General features: G+C 40.3%; 2 protein-coding genes across 3 annotated transcripts in view; both read left to right on the top strand.

Moving 5' to 3' along the window:
• Positions 1–4,131, top strand: part of QSER1 (glutamine and serine rich 1) — a 47,281-nt gene extending 43,150 nt beyond the window's left edge. For both annotated transcript variants that reach the window (XM_082317598.1, XM_082317599.1), the window contains one exon: positions 102–4,131. In XM_082317598.1, coding sequence (XP_082173724.1) covers positions 102–242 — 141 coding nt within the window. In that variant the 3' untranslated portion in view covers positions 243–4,131. The remainder of the gene's footprint in view (positions 1–101) is intronic.
• A 9,910-nt stretch (positions 4,132–14,041) lies between these two features.
• On the top strand, positions 14,042–23,196 carry DEPDC7 (DEP domain containing 7; the record flags this gene model as incomplete). Its single annotated transcript, XM_082317100.1, has 9 exons — positions 14,042–14,114; positions 16,485–16,872; positions 18,873–19,003; positions 19,904–20,093; positions 20,868–21,082; positions 22,146–22,288; positions 22,490–22,615; positions 22,716–22,794; positions 22,982–23,196. 9 exons carry the CDS (start codon positions 14,042–14,044, stop codon positions 23,194–23,196), a joined length of 1,560 nt encoding a protein of 519 aa, XP_082173226.1.
• Between the last annotated feature and the right edge of the window lie 1,879 nt (positions 23,197–25,075).

Here is a 25,075-nt window from a genome sequence, read left to right as displayed (position 1 = left end):
CTGCAGAATATTATAAAAACGAAAATTCTGAAATGCTGGCAGCCTAACATGTGTATGTGTATGCATCTCTCTCTCTCCCCCCTCTTCTCTTTTTTAAATAGATTTCTTCTGTTCAGAAGAAGAGTGCAGATCTAGGACAGGAAGAGATTGTGCAGCTCTGCATGAAAAATATAAAATGGGTGGAGGATCTTTTTGAAAAGTTTGGTGAACTTTTGAATCGTGTCCAGCAGAAATGCTCATAACAAAAACGTATCCCAAATCTCACATTTTTCTACGGCACTAACCTGATGGAACAGAAAGCTCAGAGGGAGGCTCTGATTTCTTTTACAATGCCAGACTGCGTTCTTGTTTGTAGCCATTTTTATTTCTCTTCATGGAACTTTGTGCCTTGGCTCTTGCTAAGGAAAAGTGATGCTGCCAAGGAAATCAGTCCTTTGGAAATGGAACTAAACGTAAACCTAACCACATTTTTAACCTGAAGAATTATTTTCTATTTTGTAAACTACTGGATAACTTAGTTTTATTTTCAGAAATGTTTTTGACAAGTGATAAAGCATGCACTACATATACTTTTTTCTTTATTGCTAAAAAGATAACAACACTTAAAATACTACAGATTTTTCCATCCCTGACTAAGCAACAGAAAAGTCAGCGTTGGGGTGAACTAATCTTTACATGTCTGGCCACCAAATTTAGAGTTTTGTACATTTTGTGAACAGAGCCGGAGTGACATCAGTTTCTGCATACGTATATTGCCATCACAAAATCCAGAAATGCCATTATGCTTTATGGACTCCTTTTACTATTGTCATGTTCAGGAGACTGAACATGGAGTTGGTGCAATCCTATGACTGCTTTTTGTGTCAAATTATATTGTAATGAAAGACAATGACCTTAACTATTTTCCCTGTTTTGAAGAAAAAAATATTTTCCTTTATACTGTGTTTTTTTTTTTCTTTTGGAAAAAAAATTTCAATTGTACATTTTATCTCACTAATAGTTGTATTTTTCACAGAGAAAATATTGTGGTTAAAATTGTTTCATGTATCTTTGTAATACACTTCCCATTGTTTTCAGTAAATCCTATTCATTTATATGTTGAATTCATATTGTAAACTATATATCTCGAGGTAACCCTTTTGTTTATACAGGTTTGCTTCAGTGTTAACCAGAATAATGCATACTAGACTAGTTTTGCTTTAAGTGTAGTTGTGTTAGACACTGCAATTATTTTCTGATACGTGAAAATAAATTTCTTACTAAACTAGCACTTGATTAACTGAGAGTTTAAATGAAGAGCAACTACACTTTATCTTCGTCAACAAAGATTGATGATTGAATAGACTATATGCAGTGTTAAACACAGCTTACATAATTGTTTGTAGAACTGGCAGTTGCAGAGCTGTTCTCTTTTTGGTGCCTTCCAAGTCTTCAGACATCTTTGTAGCTTTTTTTCCCCCTCCAGTTTGTTAACAGTGAGTAGTAGTGCCACTAGTCATACTCAGACAATGAATGTAATGGGCTCTAATCAGGAGAACATTTTCTTTAAATTTGCTAACAGAATGCCTTACTGAGTCATTCAGAATGGATAGGTACTCTACTGGCGTCCTGAAAAAATAGTCACGTTGGGTCTTTTTTCAGATAATGTTGAAAAAAAATTCATTCCTTTATCCTTTCACTGCCACTTAGTGCCTTAATTTCAGCCAAGAAAGCAGGGTTCACTATTCATTGGCCAAATGAAATAATGTTTATTGCCATGTGACCTTTTTTCCCCGTTATCTGTTTTGATCCTATTTAGTTGTTAAATATTCAATAGACCTTAGAATTATAAAGAGTTTAATGAATAGATGTGAAAATGAAACTATTTGATCTTGAGTAATCAAATAGAGGTTTGAATATTAAAGTATGTACAGAATTTTAGCTGATTAGTTTTAGAACCTTGTAGGATGTTTACCATATTTCCAAAGCTTTTCATCTTTTAAAAGCAATAATTCTCCTTTACCATTTGTACACAGACTACAGTGAACAGAAATGGGTATGTGCCCTTTCCTTTTTTAAAGCCTCTTCATAGTGGTTCTGCTTTAAAAAGGGAGGTCGCTATCGTGTTAATAGACGCATTGTGCTACTGCTATGTCTACTACAATCAAGGAGAGCAAGATGGGTTTTGGTTTAGGAACAATGTGCAGATTGTTGGAGCAATCATGAAGCTAATTCGTTGTCACAGTGAAAAGAAGGGTAGACACAGGGTTGAAGAGTTGTTCCAGGTGTACCGTGTTGAATCCGGTAGGAGCTAGAGTTCATATGGTGAAACCAAACAGCAAAGTTACCAACATGGGTAGCAAGCAGCTAAAGTTATTTTACTGTAAATATGCACACTGGAGATAGAGTAGAAATGTGCCTGGCATACTCTTTAATCGGTAGTGGGTGTTCCCAGATTTACTTAGTGTATTCCCTTATTGGTGGGGTGGTTGGCAGTGTGTGTAGATTGATGAGAGGTATTTCCTTGCCCAGGCAGAGTTCTGTTGTCACCCGACAGTGATACGTACAGCACAGCTTGGGAATTCCTCATCGGTAGTGTTAAAAATGATTAGGATGCAGACTGAAGGAACAATAAAGTTGGCTCCCTGATGGTATAGTAAAGAACTTGTTAGACTTTGTCTCACGCATCCCTTCCTAATATGACTACAAAGCAACTAATTGAGAGAGGTCTCTCTGCTTTCTAAATGATTTCTATACTGCTACTGTATACTTACTCTAGATTTTTGAATCTAGAAGTAGCTTTAGGAAGCTACTTGTTTTAATCCAAGTCCTTAGAAGCTGAAAAAAGAAATGAGAGGCTTTTGGAGTAGCTTGACCCTATTTAAAAAGAAGGTAATTTTAGCAACAACCATTTAAAAAAAAACCCAAACAAAACAAAAAACTGGCCGGGATGCTCTGCACTGCCATAGAAGGTGACCTGGCTTATTTTTGGCTGTTTTATTCCCAAGGCCAGTTAAACAAGCACTGTGCCTGTAGAAGACAGGAAAAACCTGTCTTGAATAAAAGTAACTACCCCAGACTATTAAAGATTAATATAATGGAGCTTCCATCTTTGTCTTGGGCTGCAAAAATGGTGGCTGGATTATTAATTTACCAAATTAGAATAAGTAAAAACATGGAACTCTCAAGTGTGTTGAAGGATCATAAATAAAAACAAAGCTTTGTTAGTGGGATTGAAGAGGTTTTTTATACTGAAGCAAACTTAGAAAAAAGTCAATGTACAAATTACTTTTTTGCACAAATACTTTGCTTTGTTTTGTTGCATTTTAGATAATTAATTCTGCACCCACGCCTCAATCTCCCCCCCCGCCCTTGAAGTAACAGTGAGGTCTTCATCCCTTAACATCTGACAGTGGAAATTGAGCACTCATTTGACTGCAAGAGAAGATGCACTAGGAAGGAACAAAACCCTCCTTAGACTATGAATTAGCAAAACAGAAATTAAACTTATTGGATGATGAATTATTTGGTTTTTAATTCCACTATTTTTTCCTTTAGTATGGCATCCCTGTTTACATTAGGTTTGTTTTTACTGAAATACAGTATTTCTCTTAAAGGCAGGTTTTCTTTGAGATGCTACTTCCAAAGTTTTGCTAGCAAAAAAATCAGAGGCAAAATTGGATTGAAAAACTGTTTCTGAAAATGGCTAAGGACTTTAGGGTCTTTGAAGTTCTGTGGCATGTATTGTATTCATGTATTGTCAAAATGAAATGCTACTTTTTAAAAAGTCAGATCTTACAGGTTGTCTTCCAAGTAAATGATTTCCATAGGAAAATATATTTTAAATATTATTTAAATATTTACTACTATTTAAAACAATTTTGAAACAGAAAAGCTAAAACTATGGTCACAAAATGTCAGTGTGTCATCAGTCATTTCTTATTTCGTTGCCAACACTTGACATTTGGTCTCTCTTACTCTATTACGTACCTGTGCATTACACAATGCACGTTCTGCCATATCTTATTGTTTAAGCTAATATTAACATGTCATTGTTAACAAATGCATGTTTTTCTGCGTATCTCCTCTACATATGGCAAAAATGAAGCTAGGGCTAATTAAGAGACACTTTATGCGTTCTTAGTCCGGATTTTTCAGGTGGTCCGTAACACAATGTATGGAAATGTGAAAAAGGACAGTTTTGTACCATTCATGATGTTATTAACTAAACCCATTAAAGTGAAAACACTTTTTAAACAAAAACCTTATAATGCTTAGTCATTTATTATTAAAATAGTAAGTCTTGGAAAGTTAGATTGTTGGAAAAGAATTGGCAATTTAGACTACATTTTCTGGTCTCAGTATGAAGAAATACGGTTCTAGGGTTTGGGGTTTTTTTCATTATATTGCATGGATTGAGCATGTCTGGTTTATCTGGTTTTTTACATTTCTGGGTTCTAAATGTTCTGAATTAATTTTCACAATGTATCTGCCAGGTCTTAAACTGATGTGATAAGTGAGGAGCCAGACAATTGGGGTAAGAGAGAGACTACTGCTGGGATTCAGGTGGTTTTTAGCTATACTAGTTGCTTTTGTTCTCTTTCTTGCTAAACTAGAATGTCAGCTCTGTGTACCTATGGGAAGAAACGGTGCTGTAGAGTGTTTTAGTCACCCCCCCAATTACGATGAATTGCTCTAGATTATTTTCTTACAGATATTTTTCCCACACACAGAGGGCCGAAGTCCCATGATGTGTATGTTGGCCATAGGATACGTGGTAGGCATTCTCTGAGTCGCTTGCAGAAAAAGGTGAATCTGAAGGGCTGGAGTATATTTTTTAATGCTCCTGCGTATAAGAGCTGCTTCCCAAACCAAGATGAGTATAAAATGAGACATTTGCTCATGGAGTCGATTGTTATTTTCTCCAAAAAACACTTTGGGAAGTGGGTAGGCACAGAGGATGTCCCATTGCGGTGTGGAGGCTGAACCTTTTGGTACTCCGTTCCAGATATAGGTTATAATTTATTGAGTTTTTTTAAAGAAAAAAAAAAAAAAAGAAAAAAAGCAAGAAGCTGAATGTATGCAGCTTTTTGAAGGGAACAGCAGCTCCTACTATCAGCAATTTGTTGGTAAGTATCTTAGGCAATCAAAATAACTTGTTCTGCATTGGGTATTTTCCTCTCCTGTAGAAAACCTAACAAATCTTTTGTTTTATTTCCAGAAACGAAAGAACAGAAAACTGTCTTAAAATCCTTTTAATTTGATCTCTTATAACAACACAGCAATAAATACAGAGAATAAGCTGTTTATAAAGGAGAAAAATAAAAGGTGAGTCAGGGAAAACAGCAAACAAAGAGTATAGCCCTGCAAAAGTTTTTCTCTCATTTGTCCTGGGTATGTCTTAAGTTTCTGCTTTTAAAAGTTCCACTGGACTATTTCTTTTGCGCGTGTGTTTTTAGTTTGGGTTGGTTTTTTGCTGTGTTTTGTTTTTTTAGCTACCTGACGCCCAAGGGGTAGTGGGAAGTAGCAATAACAGCAGTGCCCAGGAGCAGGACTGAAAGAGCAGTTAAGGCCCTTCCTTGTAGGAAAACCAGACGCAGAGTAAGGTGAGAGGGCTCACGTGTATGTGACGGTTCATATAGGAGGAATCTGAGGGAGAAGAGCGGTGGGAAGTTGGAAGAAACGTGGGTCAGATGTGGGAGAACATCGGAAAGGAAGAAGAATTTGGGAAGGGTGAGGCTAGGGGAGCTTTTGGCATGGAGGCAGTTGAGGAGCAGAGGGTGCAGGAGTTGGGGGTGGTCCTAGTTAGGAAATAGCTTCAGTTAGGCATGCTGCAACGTATACGTTGACTGAAAACGAATGACAAGCCAGCAACGTGACCTGGTGGCAGGCGGACATTCCTAGCAGAGGGTCCCACCAGAGGGCTGTTAGCATTTTGCCACACACAGTGACTTTATAAGATTAATTCAGTCTCGTCCTAATTCTGCCTTTTGTTTTGCTATAAAAAAGGGTTTTCTTCAGTTTTGAAAAGCGTGGATAAAGCCAGTATATCTCTGCGTAGAAGCAGTGGTTTTTCATTGCCTCCTACTATAATCCGCTTTCGAGCGTGTGTATTAATGGACCGTGGTTCCTACTCGGGTTGTCCTGTATTGTCAATGTTCCAACAAGTATGAGAGCAAAATCCCTTTTAAGAAATAGCTGTATTGCAATCATCTGAGACAGAAATTTTTATTTTATTTTTGCAAATGCAGGTATATCATCAAAAGTTTGGCACTTACCTTTCTTCAGATGTCCATGTGAAGGGTTAAAAAAAACCCCTTACTTTTGGACTGTGTCATAGTATGAATGGATTTCTCTCTTGTGTGTAGAGTGCTTGAATTGCGATCATTCCAAATAAAAAAAAAATGCTACAGCTCTGTGCAAATTGGGACTTCGACGTAGCTAAGGGAATTTGTTTGGAAATAAGTTGCTAATATTTTAATCAATCCACTCAGGTCTTCTACCTTGATGTAGATGAATGTGTGTATGGTAAGCGTATGCAGAAATAGCCATTAGCAGAGGGGCATTCAAGTAAATGCACATTAGCGAGAACAGGAGTAGTATGAAAATGTGTGAGTAATGATGCTAGCAGTAAACTAAACTGTAAAATTTCCACCCAGTACACAGGTAATACATTAACTTTAAAATACTGTAACTGAGTCCTAATGGAACATGCTGAGGAGTTAACTGTTAATCATACAGTTTGTGTAACAGCTTCAAAATTGGAGTATTTGTTGTCTTTTAAACACACCGGGAGGCTTACACGCACATGAGAATTTTAATTGTGTACCTGATCCTGTGCATATGATAAAGGTTATAGATGGTAGCGGCCACTCTTGGCTCCAGCTGCTATGCTTAGCCTTAAAAATTCAATTTAAAATGCTGTGGTTATTTTTTCATAGGTTCTTTTGGTCCAAATTATGATTAAATTAAGTCTCTCTTTATTCTACACGTTACTTGAAATCTTAAAACGATATCATTAGGAGTACATGCTGTAGCCTTCTAAGACTTCCAGGGCTTGTGATAGCAAGATCTTTTAAGTAAAACTACGTTGTTTGGCATCATCCTCTCCTTCCTAACTGTGGTGGCTGCTAGGGTGATTTGCCTGTGCGTTATTTATGTATCACATATTTTCACTGCGTCAACAGAAGGTAAATGGTATGATAATTGAGTAAAAGCTGAAGCATCAATGTTTTATCATGTGTTTAGGTCAAATTGGTAACTCATTCAAAGCTCTGGGAGAATAAGGATTTAGATCTGTTCTCTAAGTAAAGCAGCTTTCTAAAACCTCCCAGATTTTTGTTGTTGGTCAGCACATAGAAATTACTATCCCTACAGCTTTGGTAACAGAAGAGAGTAAGTGAATGCTTTTTGTGTGCTTCAGTGCAAGGTCCGGCAACTTTGTTTAAACAGCCAGAGGTAGTTTGACCACAGTTAATGGACTTTGCACTAAAGGAGTTGAAAGCTCGGGTGTTCTGCGAGGATCCAAGTGTTGCAAATCTGGAACCAGCTGGTTAAAAAAAAAAAAAAAAAGTAATAAGTGCTTGGCCAGGGATTGTTACTTTCTTTTTGATGTGAACTCTGCAAGTTCTCTTTGAGTTTTAGTGGGGTAGCAAGGTTCTCTGCAGGATGCCTCCAGGGCCCTTTTCCCATCCTAAACTGTGGGCTGGTGAAACACGGCATAATTGAGTTTGGTGGCCCCAGCACATTGTACAGTAAAATAAAAGGTGAATTATAGATTCCTGCTTGTAGCATATGTAAACAATAAGCCTGATGCTCTGCTCTAGAACACAAGCCTTGCATTCAGTGTAAATATAATTGGTATGTAGCTGTTTTCTAAAGAAGTCAAAACAAATGCTCAGAATGAAGAATTCAGTTACGCTTGGCAAATCCATTTCGAGTTCTGACTTTTTCCCCCTTTATCTATCAGCTCCTTCTGTCCCATTAAGCTGATGCCACTAGTGGCTGCTTACTTTGGGAGCAGAGACGTGAAACTTGTCCCTGGTGGATCAGCATAAGTTACCTCACCATGCTGCAGCTGGAAATCACTGCTCATTCAGCTGGAGCTCTGCAGGCTCTCCACAGTTGTATAAACGGGTGAGAGCTGCTCCCCTGATCCTTCGTGAACTTACCTAAAGCCGCTTTCAGTAGTAATGTAAGTTAGTGGATTTGGTTTTGTCTTGCAATATACAGGAGTTGAGGTTCAGTCAGTTACTGCAGCTCACCTGAGAAATGGTAACTCCCAGCTGGGCAGGTGGTAACTTCTAACGTTTCAGTTATTTGTGTCTGATTGTACTTGCTCATTCTGGTTGAACAGGTTTTTGGTGTGTAGATGACAGTGAGTCTTTACTGTTCTGTGAGAAGTCTTTATCCAAGCAGTGTTGCTAGGACCATGCCATCCTGCAAGCATTTAGGCATGCTGTAATCAATCTCTGGTTATAATACATAATCATTCTTGAAAGTCCCAGAAGACTTCCACAAGAGGAAAAGTTGAAAAATCCATTTAAGACAAAATTCCTTAGTGTTTATTCAGGCTGAGAAGCAGAGGCTTGTCCCTGTGGTTTTGGTGACATCACTAATAGTCTTTGCCCCCTGTACCCTTCCTTACAGTAAGCCGTCTCAAGTCACCCTGGCTCCGACTCGCTCCCTTTCCAGCCCCTGTGCGTGGATTTGTACTCGGAGTGCGGCGTCTTCCACCGGAGGTCAGTGTGCACCAGCGCAGGCTCAGCGTGTTGCCTCCCTGCCCTTCATTTGCCATTGCCCTGCTTGACTTGGTCCCGCAGTCACATTGGTATTCCAGCCCAGGAATGGAAGGATTGCGCTCCTTAACAATGCACCCTTTGTCGATTCAAACAGTCAGTCATCCAGAAGCTTCTGTCCTGGGAACTTGTTTATTGTTCTAGTCTCTTCAAAAATGCAAGGGTGGAATCCTTACAGATTTCACATCAGTATAAAATACTGAAGTTTGCGCTTTGGGAGTAAATGTTACCCTTGCCCAAGCAAGAGCGCGCCCGCAAGTAGCCTCTTCGTGGCAGGGCAGACGTGGTGGTTGGCATCATGGGCTGAATGCTGCAGGGTGGCATGGCTGCGTCCCACAGAACCTACTGCTGTATGATCCTTTTAATTTGAATGTAGATGGGAAATGGGGACTAAGGAGAGTGAATTTGTGAATAACCTGCTCCGTATCATAAGGGAGAGCGTCAGTGCTCTCTAACCCATGGAGTTCCGCCCCAAGCAAGCCTCTCCTGCTCTTCAGCACAAATAGCAGAACACGTTACTTAGTAATAAGGCAGATTCACTGCGGGAGTTTTCAGCTTCCTTCATCTCTGTCTAGCATACCAAATAGCCTTTTGCAATCCAAGATTGTATGAACAGCTGTTCATTTTCTTAAATTTGAGATTAATAAAAGTGGAAGAGAACATTTTCTGATTTTTATAGGACAGTTTCAGTATTAAAAAAACACGTACTAGACTTTGTATCTTCATGCAATGAAAGAGAGGGGATTTGATAATGTTATAACTGTGACTTTAAAAATGTCTGTAATTTCTGTAACTGAAGCTGTTGGTTTGCCCTTACATGAGTATCTTTATGTGATGGTGAACCATATGTCAAAATTTCATTTGTCTCATCATTTGTGAATGGAATGGAGCAACATTTTAAGGGTTACTGTTTAAAATGTTCTCCTTTCATCAACTTCAGCACTGCAGTGAATACAGGCATTGTTGATATTTAAATGAAGAAAAAACAAAAGAGTAACTGTTCTAAATAACTGGAATATTTTTCTGAATTTTTATGGTAATTATTAATTGCTATGCTTTGTAAGAAACAGCCATAAAGATTGGATTCAATAGATCCTTGCGATTATGGCAATAAAATTGTATGTATATATAAATTTAAGCTGTGTTGACATACGCTTAATCTTTAAAGCTTATATTGTTATGGGAAGACATTTGAAATCTAAAGAAAAAAGTTTGGTGTAAGAGAGGTAGCCTTCTATAGTCTAATGTGTTTATGAGATGTAGGGTTAGCATTTGAAATGCAGAGTCTATGCTAATCCTTCAGAAAAGTGGGATCTAAATTCTATTGAAAATAAGAAATTGGGTGGTATTCTGATGCAAGAATGCCTCTATTTCGTAGTCAATTTTCAGTGACAAATATTTTTTTTTCTATTTTTTTGGCACTTAAAATGTGAATAATAATTGGGACCTTGAACATTTATTGGGTTTAGAACATTTTATTTTCCAGGTTTGGGGTCCTTTCAGTTTTTCTAAAAATTTTGAAATTGAAACAGCCTTTTTCCTTTGTTTCTTTCAAGAATACATAGCATTTCCCAATCACTTCACCAAGCATTGATCTGCTGTAGATTAAACAGCAGCACCCCATACTTTCTATTAATATGCTTCCATCTTTTTTAGGCAACACATCCTCCAGCTTTTGTCTTTTTGATAATGATACTGAAAAACTTAATCACGCAGTCTTTTTTTTTTACTTTGTGAGGTCTTGTATTCAATTAATCTCCTTCATTTGTGCCCAGAATACCTGGAAATTACAGGTGCTCTCTCATCTAAGTACTGGTTGGCTGGCCAGCTTCCAAGTTCATTATGGAAAAAACTAGACAGCACTTTACATAAAGGTGTTCATCAGTTTCTCACTTTGTGATGATACAAGTTTCCATTTTGCCTTCTCTTTCCCCATAATCGGAGAAGACCTGAACTTGGGTCTTTATCACCATCTTTACCCTCAAGCAAACACTTAATTGACATGAGTAAGCTAATCAAATCCTGAGCAGCAGACATGCCTGAAATTGTGGCTGTTGAATTTGAATACTCTGTTTCTGCTGTATGCTTCTAATTAAACCCCACAGTTCTTATATGGGACTCACAGAAATTCTTGAAAACTTAAGTCTGTAAATTCTTCAAAACGTAGGCCACTCTCTCAATCCTGTTGTAGTTGGTAGGAGCATTTCTAGATGACCTGGAAATAAACCAAAATAGATTTTTCTTTTGCTGTTCCTCACTATAAAGGTTCTTTATAACAGTTTCAGAGAATTTGACACAACTGTACAAATTTGGACTCAGCTGCATAATTTGTTAAAAATACATTTTAGTCACCATAACTAAATTACAGAATTGTTGTTCTGTGCAACTTCACATAACGTTATTAGATAGAGAGCCAAGAGTAAAGCTTTCTGTATCATCAAACTTCCTTCATCGGTGCTTTTTATCATCTCCCTCGCAGACTTACGCCCTGCAGACCAGGTTTTGATATATTTACCTACAGTAGCATCTGTCTCTGTAGTCCTATATTTTTCAGTGGAACTGCTGTTGGAGCAAGGTGACTGTTCCATGTGCGTGTAGGAATGCCACTAAGTTGGTCCTAAGTGATTTGACGAATGAATTATGTTAATTATGTCTTTGTAACTGGCATTCTCTTGTGCAGCCTGCGTTCAACTTTATGGAGGTTAATTTGGGGAAACGACTGTGGAAGGTGAAGCCAAATACAGCGTGTTGCACTTTTCATCCTGAGATCTTTCCACCGTGGTCTAATGAGTTACACCAGCTAAGAATGACTGTACTGGCTGCACGAGATTGCATTCTTTAAAATGACTATATATTAATAATTGCATAAAAGTATATCTGTGCTTTAGGAAAGCATTTTATAATCATGTTATTGTAAGAAATACTAAAAGATGTATGGCATTTTTTAACATCCTTTGATACCAGATACTGTTTGACAGCAACTGTTGGCCAGCCAATAGCTGCCATCTGCCCATGGAGAAACTGGTGTATTATGGTTGTGGTCACTGTGGGGAGGCAAAGGCAGACGTCCAGGGTAGACTGCTGGTCGCCTGGTAATAAAATACAAGAATAAAAATGTTCCAGCCTTCTAGATTAGCAGCTCACAGCGCATTATCCATGGTTCGCTCTCTTCCCTGCAAGCAGTATTTTGACAAATAGCCCTCTGATGTAAGGTGTAATGTTCTCATTAACTGATTGGTACACCTCCTGTTTGAAAATGTTTGTAGTTCTAAATTCTCTCAAGATTGTGGTGAACCATTGCAGAGGGATTGACTGCATCGCTTTATTTCAACAACTATGCAAAAATAAATTATTTTTAAAAATGAAAATTAACTCGGGCATTTACTGATTTGCAGTTAATGTATTGTGGCAATGCATCAAAAAAGTCTAGCATGAAACTATTATTTTATTATTCCCTACTTTTGTATCATGGAAATCCCCATTGACCCATGCATTATGTATTTTTTATTAGGTTCTTAGTGGCAACTGTCAAGACAGACACCTGTGAGTCAGAACTATTATTTTTTTTTTTTTTAACATCTTCCCCTCTTTCCTCAAGAAAGAAATCTCTGTGTGTCTCTTCCTATTGTTGAAAAACAATATGAACTTTCATTTTCAAAAGCTAGCATTTTGCTACGGTTTGAATAGATTCCTCTTTCTCTGGGCTTAAGACTGCTATATCTGAATAAACTTAACAAGAAATTCCACTCTTAGAACTCCATTATTAAATACTTTGCTGCTCTGTCAGTGAAACATGAAGAAATGTTTGTTTGCCTTAAGTTTGTGGTATCTAGTTCCCTGTATCCAATTTTTCACAGCTTAAAATGAAGTCCATTGTTTATTCATTTGTATACAATGAACAAACTCACAGTGCCCTACCTTTAAGTGTGAGAAATAAGTGTAAAAGAAGGCTGGCTCGAGCTTCGGTGGATAGCAGATGTCCTGCGCTTCACACCTGCTTGCACGGCACTTGCTGTAGAACAGGCTGAAGTTTCACAGGGGGTTTTGTTTTGCAAAACTACCATCAACAGTTCAATAATCTGAGAACTCAGAATGAATTTTTGTATCACTTGTAATATCTATATTATTTAGTCTTTAATATGCATTATATACTTGTGAGTTTGCATATCATGGAGATCAGTTTGGCTTTGTGTCTGCTCCTATTTAAATCAGGCCAAAAACATGATTGAATTTTATGTTGTTCTAATACCCCTTCATTGAGTGAGAACCATCAAAATGCTCCATAGTTAGTAGAAAATTACGTCGGATCTCTCAGCAGTTTCCTGCAGACAGTAGAGAAAATTTCCATTACCCTGAAAGTGAATTTATTTCATTCCAATAAAAAATGCCTACTGCTATAATAAACAGCTCATATAAGACACCAGAGGGAAATTTCAACCATATGTGGTTGTTGGAGCCACATGTCCTGGTGACAAGCAAGAACACTGTGCGGTTGTTCATCCATGGTCACGTACGAGGCCTGTTCTCGGGTTAACTTAAAGAATAGCGCTGAGCAGTTTGATTTTTTTTTTTTTAAACTACGCAGTGAATACAGGGAAAACATTGCATTCTGTGCTCTAACAACAGGGGTCTGTATCCTATCGCTGGTAACGCAGGGTAGCGTTTGCAGAGCTGCAGGATGCGTCAGGGGTTTACAGCTCTGGTGCGCTGGTGCACAGTGCTGTTACCTAGCGGAGAGCAGCAGCACCCTCTCCCACCAGAACTGTAACGCTGGAAAACACAAACTTTTTGCTGCATTTTCTCCCCTCTCCGCCGAAGCCAGACGCTGTTTATGGATCTTGCTGGTGTGGACATTCACAGAAATGAAATCTTGTAAATCTGTCCGGCCGCGGGTCAGGCTACGCCCGGTTGGGAGCTGGGCCCGGACGCAGCTCTGGGGCGGGGTGTCTAGACGGGCTGTCGCTGCCCTTTCTGCCACGGCAGGCCCTCAGAAGAAGGGCGGCGCGGCCGGACTCCTCCTCGGCAGCCCCCGAGCCGCCATCTCCGCGCTCGGCTGCCCTGAGGCGCTCCCGCCTCGCCGCGGGCCCGCAGCAGCCCGGCGGCACGCGGGCAGCCGTTCAACCGCCGCCGCCGCCCGCGCCCCGCCCCCGGCTCCGGCCGCCACCAATGGGGGCGGGCGCCGGCGCGGCGGCCCCGCCCCTCGGCGGGCTACCTCTCCCCGCGGGCGGCGCGCGGCGCGGCAGTGCGCGGAGCCGGCGCCGGCGATGGCCACGGTGCGGGAGAAGGCGGCGGCCTTGAGCCTCAGCGCTGTCTGCAGCCCCGCCGCCAGGCCGCCGGGTACGGGGAGGGGAGCGGAGCGGAGCGGGACGGCGGCTGGGGGGGAGCGGGGCGCCCTCAGCCCGGGCTTGGTGGGGACAGCCGGTGAGGTGAGGTGGGGCCGCCCCGCCGCGGGGTCGGGGGGCCGGAGCCGCCCCGCTCTGCGCCCGGCCCCTGCCCGCCGGGAGCTCCGTGCCGGCGCCTTTCCCCGCTCCGCAGAGGTTCAAAAGTTGGCCGCTCTCCGCCGCCGGTGGAGGGAGGCGTTTCCGCCCCGGGAGGCCCCGTCCGGGCTTCGCGCCTGCCCCGCCGCCGCCGCCCCTCACGGAGCTCGGCCGCCGCGGGGGCGCAGCTTCGCTGAGCCGGCGAGGAGGCTCCGAGGCCGGGCGAGGGGGCCTGCGGCTGGGGCGGTGGCGCCCGCGCGGTGCCCGTCAGGTGCCCGTGGGGCTGCGGGCGGCGGGGGCCCGAGCAGCTGTGTCTGTCCCGAGAGCGAGTCACAAAGCAGGCGGCTCGCTCATGCAACCTGAAGGGCTAAAGGTTGCTTGCTGAGAACAAGTTCTGCCTTTTTCCCACCTCGAGCTCCTTAACTTTGTAAAACCTTGTAACCTTGATACTTACTGCCACACTTAATACCGCTTCCCCCAAAAAGATTTTGGGAGGTATGTGTGGAAGGAAGAGGTGATAAAGCAGTGGTTAGTAGTAGAATTATTGCAGGTAGTATGTGTTGATATTCATTTTAGCAACAGAAACGAGTGTTGATGTGTGCTTGGTGGTGTTGGGTTTGGGTTTTTTTTTTTTCCTTCCAAACAGGCCAGTCAGCTGTTAAAACATAGGGCTGGAAGGAAATTCTGTATTCTGTTTTGTTTGTTCTGCCTGCCTGAAGGTGTCATCAGGTTAAAGTATCAGCAAGTGCGTGCTTTGTCTGTCTCGTACTTTTAAAGCTCTGGAAACTGGAGGTTCTGGAAGGTTTCTACCTAGTCTGGTTCAGTGCCTTGTATTAAAAAGCTTTTTTTCCTGACATGAATCTGTTCAGAAAGCAGGTGTCTATTTGATAACCGCTCTGAAGAGAACTGTTGCTGTCCTTTATAACAGTGTTGGTGCGTTCAAATGCTGTTGTGTTCTCTGCTTCCCCCCCCCAGTCTTTACAGCCTCCCTAACTTCCCCTCTTCCCTTGCCAGCTTGCTAATTTCTGGGCTCTGGTAGATGGAGATCAGCTGGAAACTCTGGTGCCCAAAACTGGAATACAATGCTCTAACTAAAGCCACTTCAGACTAAACAGAACAGAAAAAATACCTACTGCATCTCTGTGGAAAATGTTCATGGTAATATGTTCCAGAATGAGTTGCATGTTGTTTTTTTTTTAAACACTGCATCACACTGTTAATTCATTTGGTTTGAGGTCTGTCATAACCCCAGATGGCTTTCTGTAGGATTGCTGCCAACTCCTCATTCCATATTTTGTCCTTCAGCTTTTGATTTCTCTCCTCTTCCTCTGCTTTCTCTCTTAATAAATTATTCATCTGATTTACTGAGAAACATATATTCTAATTCTAGCCTCTCTGGTGGCTGCAACTCTTCCCAGTTAGGTGCCACCTGCAAACTTTGTAAGTATATTCTGTATTTTTAAGTCCTTGTGGAGGCTGAGTCTAGCCTGTGGTCAAACTGTTAGTTGCTAGCATGCTATTCTTAATCAGATTGGTAAATGAGTAATAGTTTAGTGGTTTTATTGGGGGAGGGAAGACTGATTAGGTCAAGGAAGTAACATTGAGTACACAGAGCTTAAATCTCAATTGGAGCTGTGGTGGTAGAAGGCTGTTGTGTGGATAAATGTCGAGTGAGTGGTGTCGCAGGAGACTTTTTGATCTTGTTGGTGATATGCTAAGTACCGATACTAGGTAGTTTGTGTGTATGCACAATCCTGTAGGAAACAAGGTTCTGATGTGTCTCTTCATCCCTGCTTCCCTCTCCCCTGCCCAGCGGCATAGTTTTGTCAGTGTTAGCAGGGGAACTAGGGAGTTACAAGTACACACAGCTAGCTTTTGGTTGTGGGTACGTGTGCTTAGGAGTAAGTTCTGCAAGTGTAACCATTAGGTGATGAAGGAGCATGCAGAAGGATAGTGTCAAAGTGACAGGCTGGAAAAGTTAGAAGCTCCAGCTTGCAAAGCTTCAGGCTAATGTAATGAGAGCAACCACCAGAGAGAGAGACATTGGTACAATGCAGGCAGACTTGCTAAGAAAGTCACAAAATGTTAATACATGAGCAACCCAAGCCAAACTGGAAATCTCAAAGATTTTTAAATCCTTAGAAGATTCATGAAAGCTAGTAGCCAGAAAGGGGGCAATTATTTTCTAATTGCAGCATGAATTCAGCCTTTATGCTTTCTCTGTTCTTAGGCTTTAGCTTGGCACAGAAACCATTTGGAGCAACGTATGTCTGGAGCAGCATTATCAATGCACTTCAAACTCAAGTGGAAGTGAAAAAGCGTCGCCAGAACTTGAAGTGCTATCATGACTGTTTTATTGGTTCAGATGCGGTGGATGTTGTCTTTGCCCATCTTCTACAGAACAAGTATTTTGGGGATGTCGATATTTCCCGTGCTAAAATAGTGCGTGTATGTCAAGCGCTGATGGATTACAAAGTATTTGAGGCTGTTTCGACTAGGGTCTTTGGAAAAGACAAACGGTCTGTATTTGAAGACAGTAGCAGTAGCCTCTACAGATTCACAAATGTCTCAAACCAAATGGAACTTGATAAAGATTACCAGCAGTGTACACCACAAAGGTTAGTACGTGGAACATGAAGATGAGAAATTTTTTCAATAGGAAAATATGTGTTCTGGGAGGAGAGAAGGGAAAACTGCTGTACAATTACGGGACCTGCGGGGGGGGGAAAAGTTTATAGTACATAGATGTTTGCGGGTGGAAGATCGGTTGGAAACAGCAATTTGAAGTGAGCAAATCATTCAGCCTGCATAGTTACTGGTTTTCTGTGTCTGTTATCACATCGCCTTGGGGGAGCTGGGTAGCAGGGTAGAAGTTAAGTGCATTACAGATACTGATCTATTGGGCTCTAAACCAATAAAACCAACTGGCATTCAGGTGCATCAGGCTAATGCAGTGGAACAATCTTTAGTCACTCTGTACCTAGCGCTGGCATAAGCCAGTAATCCATCCAGTTTTTAAGGAAAAAACAGGTAAAAATTGCTTTCTTCTTTCATTATCTTAGCTTCACTACACTTCAAATTTAGCTTTCTGAAATGTTTTCAGCTGTTCCTTTGTGTGTGTATGACTTGTTGCTAGGCTAGGTAGCAGGCTGTTATGCTATTGCATGCCATCATAGAACCAGAGGGAAGTGCAATTGTGAGGGTTTGTTTCCCTGCCTCTTTAGGAGTGGGCAGAGACAACCCTCGTACTAACTAAACCATCACAAAACAGAACACGCTGCTATGTAGATGACACTTTGCCAAATAACTTCCCTTAAACAGTGTTTGTCAAGCGTTCATCTCTGAACATATTCCAACATATTCTTACAAGAAACTATATTCATGTGGTTATTGCAATAGTTTTAGCAATATGGACTTTTGAAAGCTGCAAATAGTATTGACCTAAAAAGAAAATGCCTTATGTGATTGATATGTTCGTGAGAGTAGCAAATGTGAACTTCAGTGCATCAGCCCAACTGATCAGAAAATTCTAGAAGCTGAGATTAAAAATGGGTAGTTCCTTGGTCCTGCTTCTCCCCCCTCTTCCTTACCCCCTTCCCTCCTCCCCGACTAGCTCTTGTCCTGTGCTAAAGCAAACTGTCCCAAGTCTTTATTTGGAAAGAGCAGAATTTGTGAGAAATGAAAAACACTTTAATCAAATGTGGTATTTAAAAATACATTCATCACAAGGGCTGTTAAAGCAAGACTTAGAATATATTGGACAAACAGTCATGAAACAAGGTTATTCATGTTTTATTAGTGTAGAATGAAGATGCTTTTCTTCTGGGCAGGGCATAGATCCATTGGATTACACTTCTTCATTTAGCAAAAGGAACAGATCTATTGATACATACAGCTTGTCACATACACAGCAAAGATAGTGGACATGAAAAGGATTTTGCAATGCCCTAAAACAAAGAAGCTATAGAAACTGAAATTAAACAAATATGCTTGGAGGAATAGTAATTTTGTGGCTCGAGTTGTTATGCTACCTACTTGATAGCATATGAAGGCAGTTATGAGAAGAACCAGCTAGCACACAGGAATGGGTGACAGGTTTCTGAAGCCTTCCATTAGTTGATAGCACGAACAAGCCGTGTAACTTTAGGAATGGCCCATAACTTTAGTCCTTCTAGGTTTTTCAAGAACAGCTCTTAATTTTTGTCCTCATTTTGCCATCAGGAATAATGTCTTAAAACTCTGGAAGTTTTGAGGGGGGAATTTTGTTTGTTTTTTAAATAATGTCCCCTCCTTAACCATTTCCTCTTCTTAAATTTTCTCTGTGGTAATTGAGGTAGCTTGCTGATGATGGCTGTGACAAATTCCAAGAGAGGAACTATGCACTTCCATGCAACTGTTGCATGCAAATAACTTTTTAAGGTATCATACATTCTCCTGTGTGACTTGGACAGAGAAAGTATCAGGCGGAGGAGAGGGGGGAGAAGATTATGTAAATATTTACATAGAGAAAACATTTTTTTAATCTTGGACAGTTATCCATATCTATATGCTACATGATACCTTTGCTTATCCATATATATGGATATAATTATATATAAAAACTGTTTCTTAATCTCAGACATGAGAAGAACATGTTGTTTCACTCTACTCCTGTCAAACCAGAAAGCTTGGAGGATCTCTGGGAAAACCTGAGTTTAAAGCCTGCAAATACCCCTCAAGTAAACATCTCGGATAGTTTGTCCCGTCGAGGTAAGCCAATAATGCCTCAGTCATTTGTTCGTGGGAGAAGGAAGGCAACTGTAGGACTGGAAAGGCTTAGGCCTGTCAGATTGGAGAGGGAGTCAAACTGACTCTTACAGTATTTTGTTTTGAATGCCATGTCATAACAAAGGCAAATTATATTTGTTGCAGGCTTGCTTTTTACCTTTTTATTTCATCAGACAGGACCCATTATCTGTAGTTGAAATAAATCAGTGTTGAATTTTGTGGAGAAGAATACACAATTGTGTAGAGCTTGACTTGAGTTAGGACGTTCTTCATGATATTCAGTTCCCTGCACATGCTTGACTTAATCATGGCCAATAGTCTACTGTTAGTCTACTGTTAGCTAAAGCTCTTCCCTTGCTTTTTAACTGTGTATCTGCACCGTCCGGCGCTCCTTCGATATTGTGTGAAACTGTTCCTGACAATTCATGTCTTCTCTCTGACTAAACTGTGATCTAATGTGTTTTTTCCTTTGGTTAAAGATGCTAATGCATTCTAGAAACTCTCAAAACTTGATCCAGATCATAAATGTGGAAGCTGTGATAAGGACAGTGTCACTGTTACGCTCTTTTTTTAATCCCTTATCTAGAGCAAAGAAGGCTTGTGAATGGGAGCACAAAGAATGTAAGGCACTTCAGACTTATCCAAAAAGCAGTTTCCGACTCTTGTAGTTAACTAAACAAATCGCTAATTCTTTCCTTTGCTGGTGATAAAATGCACTTAAAGCTGATAAGGGCCACGCTCTCTGCTACTGTAAATCTTTATTTTGGTAAAGTTAATCTGTTAGGTTAGGACTGATGGGAGGAAGGGGAGTTGTCTTTTTCATAATCATTCTTTTTGCACATGCTGAGTGTCTGTGTGCTTTGTGTATTCCACCCTTCCCAGTTATTAATGAAGTGTGGCAAGAACAAACAATTGCTCGTCTGCTGCAGCTTGTAGACCTTCCGCTCCTTGAGTCTTTACTTGAGCACCAAGAGATCAGACCTCAGCTTCCACAACCAAGGAAGGGAACTGGATATGTCATCACAAGTAACTACCTAGACAGGGAGATTCTCAAGGCTTTCAGTGACTCACAGTAAGTATTCATCGCTCACCTCTGCCATTTTGAAAAACTTTCTGCTTTCATAGGAATGTAAAGCACGGTTGATCTTTGGGTAGAAACGTAGTAGTCTCCAGTACTGTAGAAAGGATGTGAGTAGGCACTTTTCTCCCTGTTAGACTTGACTGGATTAACTGGTAATACCAATTGCTAAGCTCTAAACCAGAAGTAGCTGAGACAATTTGTGCTGAACATTGGAAGAGTTTTTGAATGCAGTGGTAGTATTTGATAGTATTCAGAGGGGAAATTGTTTGCTGTAGGGAAGAATAGAGCATTTTGCTATCATCTTGAAATTTTTTTCCTTAAAACATTACCTGAGGGAATAGTTTAGTTTCTCCTACTACATTAAAAAAAAGCCAAGAACGCTGAGCCTGAAACTATTAAAAACATAGTCTGAAAAGCTTTTACCAGACTCAGATCAAGGTTCAGGTTTCTTGTTTATCTAGCAATAATTATGTCCTTGTCTAACAGTAGAGGACATCGCTAACTTTGCGTTTAACTGCTTGTCAGTGTTTACCTGGTGGGTTATGAATTCTTCATCTTGATTAAATACGTAACAAAGAAGTATATGGTTATGATCTACCCGAGTGTGTCAGGAAAAGTGCCATGTGTGTGTGTTGATTTCTGATGTATTTAAGTACTCTCATGCAGTGAGAAACCGGTCTACTTACTTCTTGTGAAAAACAATGCAACCAACTCTGAAAGGCATCAGTAAGTAATGCTACAAAGTTAAACCACTCTGTCTTTTAGAACAGATGAATGGCTCTCGGCAGCAATAGATTGCTTGGAATATCTTCCAGATCATATGGTGGTAGATATTAGCAGGAACTTGCCTGATCAACCAGATAAAGCAGACACATGGAAACTACTGCTGTTTGAAAACATTGGTAGATACTACGGCCAAAAAAAGGAGCCGCTGTTAAGCCATGCATCTGAAATTCATTTAGGAATTGCAGAACTATTGGGTAAGTAAAATAAAGTTATATTCCTAAGTTTATGTGAGAGAGATACTGACAAACCGAGTGTTTACTACAGTAGCCAAGCTTAAAGGTTGACTTCTGCAAGTGTTTTGTAATTTCTAGTCATGAAGACCGTGCTTTGAAATAAAGAGAAATTTTGGTCCTGACTATATGCTGTTCTGTAGGTTGTGTTCAGTTCCATGTAGAATGGCTGTGAAACTGAAGTGCTGTAATTTGGTAGTAGTTGGTATCCATGGAAATTAAATATAAATATGGCCTAATATTAAATACTTAGGCCACAACATCTAAAGTTAAAGCTGTGTGGATGCTTTGTATACCATTCACAACTCTCTCCTCTTGTCCGTAAAAATGTGCATTTCTTAAATTTTATGTTTAGACAGTATTTTAGAAAGCTTTTGGTGTTTTAGTTGTCAATTAACATGTCATCCCTGTTCTCCTTATTTTTCATCCTTTTCTGCCTTCATTATTTTTCATCCTTTTCTGCCTTCATTATTTTTCTTGTTCCATGTTGGTAGGAATATCTTGCATTTATATCCCTTTCCTCCTCCCTATGTGATAAAGGGAGGATACTAGTGCAACCTACTTCATTTAAATAATTCACTCATCTGAAATGGGCATTCTGCATAGTAAGGCCAATTAAAACTTAGTGAAACTCTACAGAATGGTTTGCAGTTAATTCATCAAGCTAGGGCATATTCCTCATTTCTTGATAGATCTTTATTTCCACAACAAGAGGTCATCAATTTTCTAAACAGAACCATTTTCCTCTTTCAGTATTTCACATTCCATTCAAGATGGCTGAACTGTAACTGAACTTAATTGAAAGTGAGCTTTCCTAAATATCTGTCTAAAAGCCTGGGTGTGGGCTGTTCTCAGATTGTATGCAAACAGCTCTCATCAGCCTGTGAGAAATTTTTGTGAGAATGAATTGCTTTGTTTGACCAGTTCTGTTTAGAGAGATGAACTGCTCTGCAGTGACTAATTTAGGTGTTTTATTGTAACATTTATTTAAATAAATGTGGCAATGGATACCTTTATCTCTCCCCAGTGAATGGGAAGATGGAGCAATCTTTAGAAGCTGTTCAGCTCTATTTGAAGCTTCTAGACAGCCAAGTCAGGGAGGAGTTCAGAAGACTACTGTACTTCATGGCTGTTGCAGCACATAATTCTGAGCTCAAACTACAGAAGGAGGTAAATGTGCATACTTAACTGTTACGTGTTGCTTTACACTTACTGAAATCTAGAGGTCCCAGATACTGGTCAGAAACATATTTGTAGCTTAAATATGTGACTACAGGAGAAGCAAGGGTTCTAGAAGAACAAAGGCAGTGCCCTTCTTAAAGGGGGAGACTAATTATCCTCTTCTGATCATTATTTCACGTTGTCCTTTAGAGTGACAACAGGATGGTTGTGAAAAGAACGTTCTCTAAAGCTATTATCAACAACAAAACCTTATCCAGAGGGAAAACTGACCTCCTGATCTTGTTCCTTGTGGATCACCAAAAAGATGTGTTAAAGGTAAGTGATGGAAAATGACCAGGGTTTTGTTATCTTGTATGCTTATGCAGAATTGCCTTTTTCTAAGCTGCTGTTTGGCTGTCTTCTCTTTCTATTCGAGATCCCAGGGACACTGCATAAAATGGTCAGCAACAAACTGGTGGCTTTGCAGAAAGGTCAAGATCCTAGTAAGATAGCAGGTAACAGTTTAAACTGAACTTTTAATTCTTGTCATGCACCCAGATGATAAATAGAAGGGACTGAGATGATGCAAAAAGACTTGCTGTAACAATGACTAATTTGACTCTAAAGGAGGATGGGTCTGTAGAATCTCGAGGGTGGCTGACTCTGGTGTTAACTATCTGAATGTCTTATGTTTCCTTTTAGGCTATACCTTTTGCCAAAAACTTGACGAAAGGGAGTATCGCTCCAATACAGAGAAGACCACAAAAGATGAGCTCTTATCTCTATTGAAAGCTATTGATGAAGATTCAAAGCTCTCTGACAAAGAGAGAAAGAGACTGCTAGGTCAGTTTCATAGTAGTAATCCAAGTATTTTTATGCAGTATTTTGGAGATAGAGTTACTAATATGTGTGTGTGACTTTAAATACAGATTACTTTCTATACTCCAGCATTGAAAACACTAATATATTTGTAAATCTTTTGTATTCATGTATCTAATAAAATTATTTTGTGGAAATGGATGGAATTTATACTATTATTACCAAAGCCAACGGTACCCAAGTTTAGCCTGTACTTACAGTTTAGCTTTGCTTATTCTTAATTGCTGTAGGGCCAAAATAGTCCTTCCTTTTCCTCATCTAAAGCCAAGTCTGTTGACTCCTTCTATTCAAGTATCAAAATTACTGAGATGGGAAACATGAATGAGATCTTTCTGCCTTCTTGTGCGCCAGCACTGAATTTTATGCTGAACAGTTTTTTCTAATTGTTCTTGCCTTATGCGACTCTTATGTTGCCTTGATCCTTGACTTGCTGTGTGATGGACAGAGCTGAGTAACATCTGCTTGATACCCCACAGCTTTTCTTCAAGCTTGCCAGCTAACTATACTGTGTATGTATATGACAAATTACTATGCTGTTTTAAGCTAAAAGGGCACCATGTTGAGGAATTGCCAGGGAAAATGACTTTTTCCCAGCTGAATCCTACTCTGTACACTGAACTCCCATTGACTCTCCTGGGATGGTAAAGATATTCTGGATTTTTAACTCAGTCTGGCTTTGGTTGCCACAGAACATACTGTTTATGGCTAGTTATCTTCATCCCTGCAGTGTTTTGCTCTGTCTGTAAGTCTTATTGATGTCACCAGCTGTAATTAGAAAAGAGCTGGAACAAATGAAAGGCCTTTGGGTTTTCTTATGGCTGTATGTTTTATCTATGTCTAGTCTACAGTGGAAATCCCAAGCTGTGCAACACGGGCAATTGCAAACAGGAAAATACATAGCATGATCAGAGATCTAATTTTGACTCTTGCGGAGTTACCTTTTGGGATGATGCCAGCAAAACTTCATTACAGTTACTGTTGCAACACATCACAAATTTTGTTCCATATGCAGTGCCGATAGAGCTCTGTTCTCTTTTATCAGGGCGGGGGGGAAGCTAGTTTAATTGGGATCAAAGGTAATGTAATCATGAAAACAAAGTAGTAATAACTATTACAAACCCATGTGGTGAGCTGTTTTTAAAAACACAATCCTATTTGAGATACTACTCTGTAATATGGCTGAAGAGTTACTTAGTGGTATTAGCGGCGTCTGTTGCCACTGGTTATTCCTTCTCCCGAGTACTTTCTCCGAAAGTGAGATGATGACTTGGTGTGCAATAGGACAATGTGTTACTGTATTCTGGTGAGGGATGGAAGACAAACGGATAAGAGGCTTATTCTAGTCAGTTAGAAAGGACTTCTAAAAGATAATGAGTTCTTGAAAACTGATAGTATGGGGGAAGTGTATGCCTTTTTAGTAGTTATTTTTTGTAGTTCTTAGTTTTAATTGAAAGCTTTTGATTATAAATGCACTCTCTCAGAAAAGGTGGCTTCCACCCCCACATTTTAAAGTGTGGGTTAAAGGCAGTTTCCTGCTCTTAGAATTTCTGATCATATTTTTCTTAAGTTACTTGTGGCGTATCGGTTGCGTCTCCTGCGGAAGTATATTCCTTTTCTAACTCCTGGTTCTGTGTGCTGTCTGGGCGGACCTTGCTGTTAAGAGGATGAGATTTCTATCTTGAAAATTAGTTCCTGCCTACGGGCATGGCCTGCTGGAGTGTGAGTTCTGAATTACAGATATCGCTGCACTGTGCCAGTCACTGGCTTGGTGCTGGTGCCGTGCTTGCTTTCAGGCTCCTGAAAAGCAGTCTGCAGAGAAGAACCAGGCAGGGGAGATGTTTGGGTATGAGGCAGGGCCGGCGTGGCCTTTCCTCTGCTTGGGTGTGATACAGCTCTAACAGTACCCGAGATTCACGT

Source organism: Platalea leucorodia (assembly GCF_965183815.1).
Source record: "Platalea leucorodia genome assembly, chromosome: 7".
Lineage (NCBI taxonomy): Eukaryota > Metazoa > Chordata > Aves > Pelecaniformes > Threskiornithidae > Platalea > Platalea leucorodia.
This window is presented reverse-complemented; position numbering and strand designations above follow the sequence as displayed.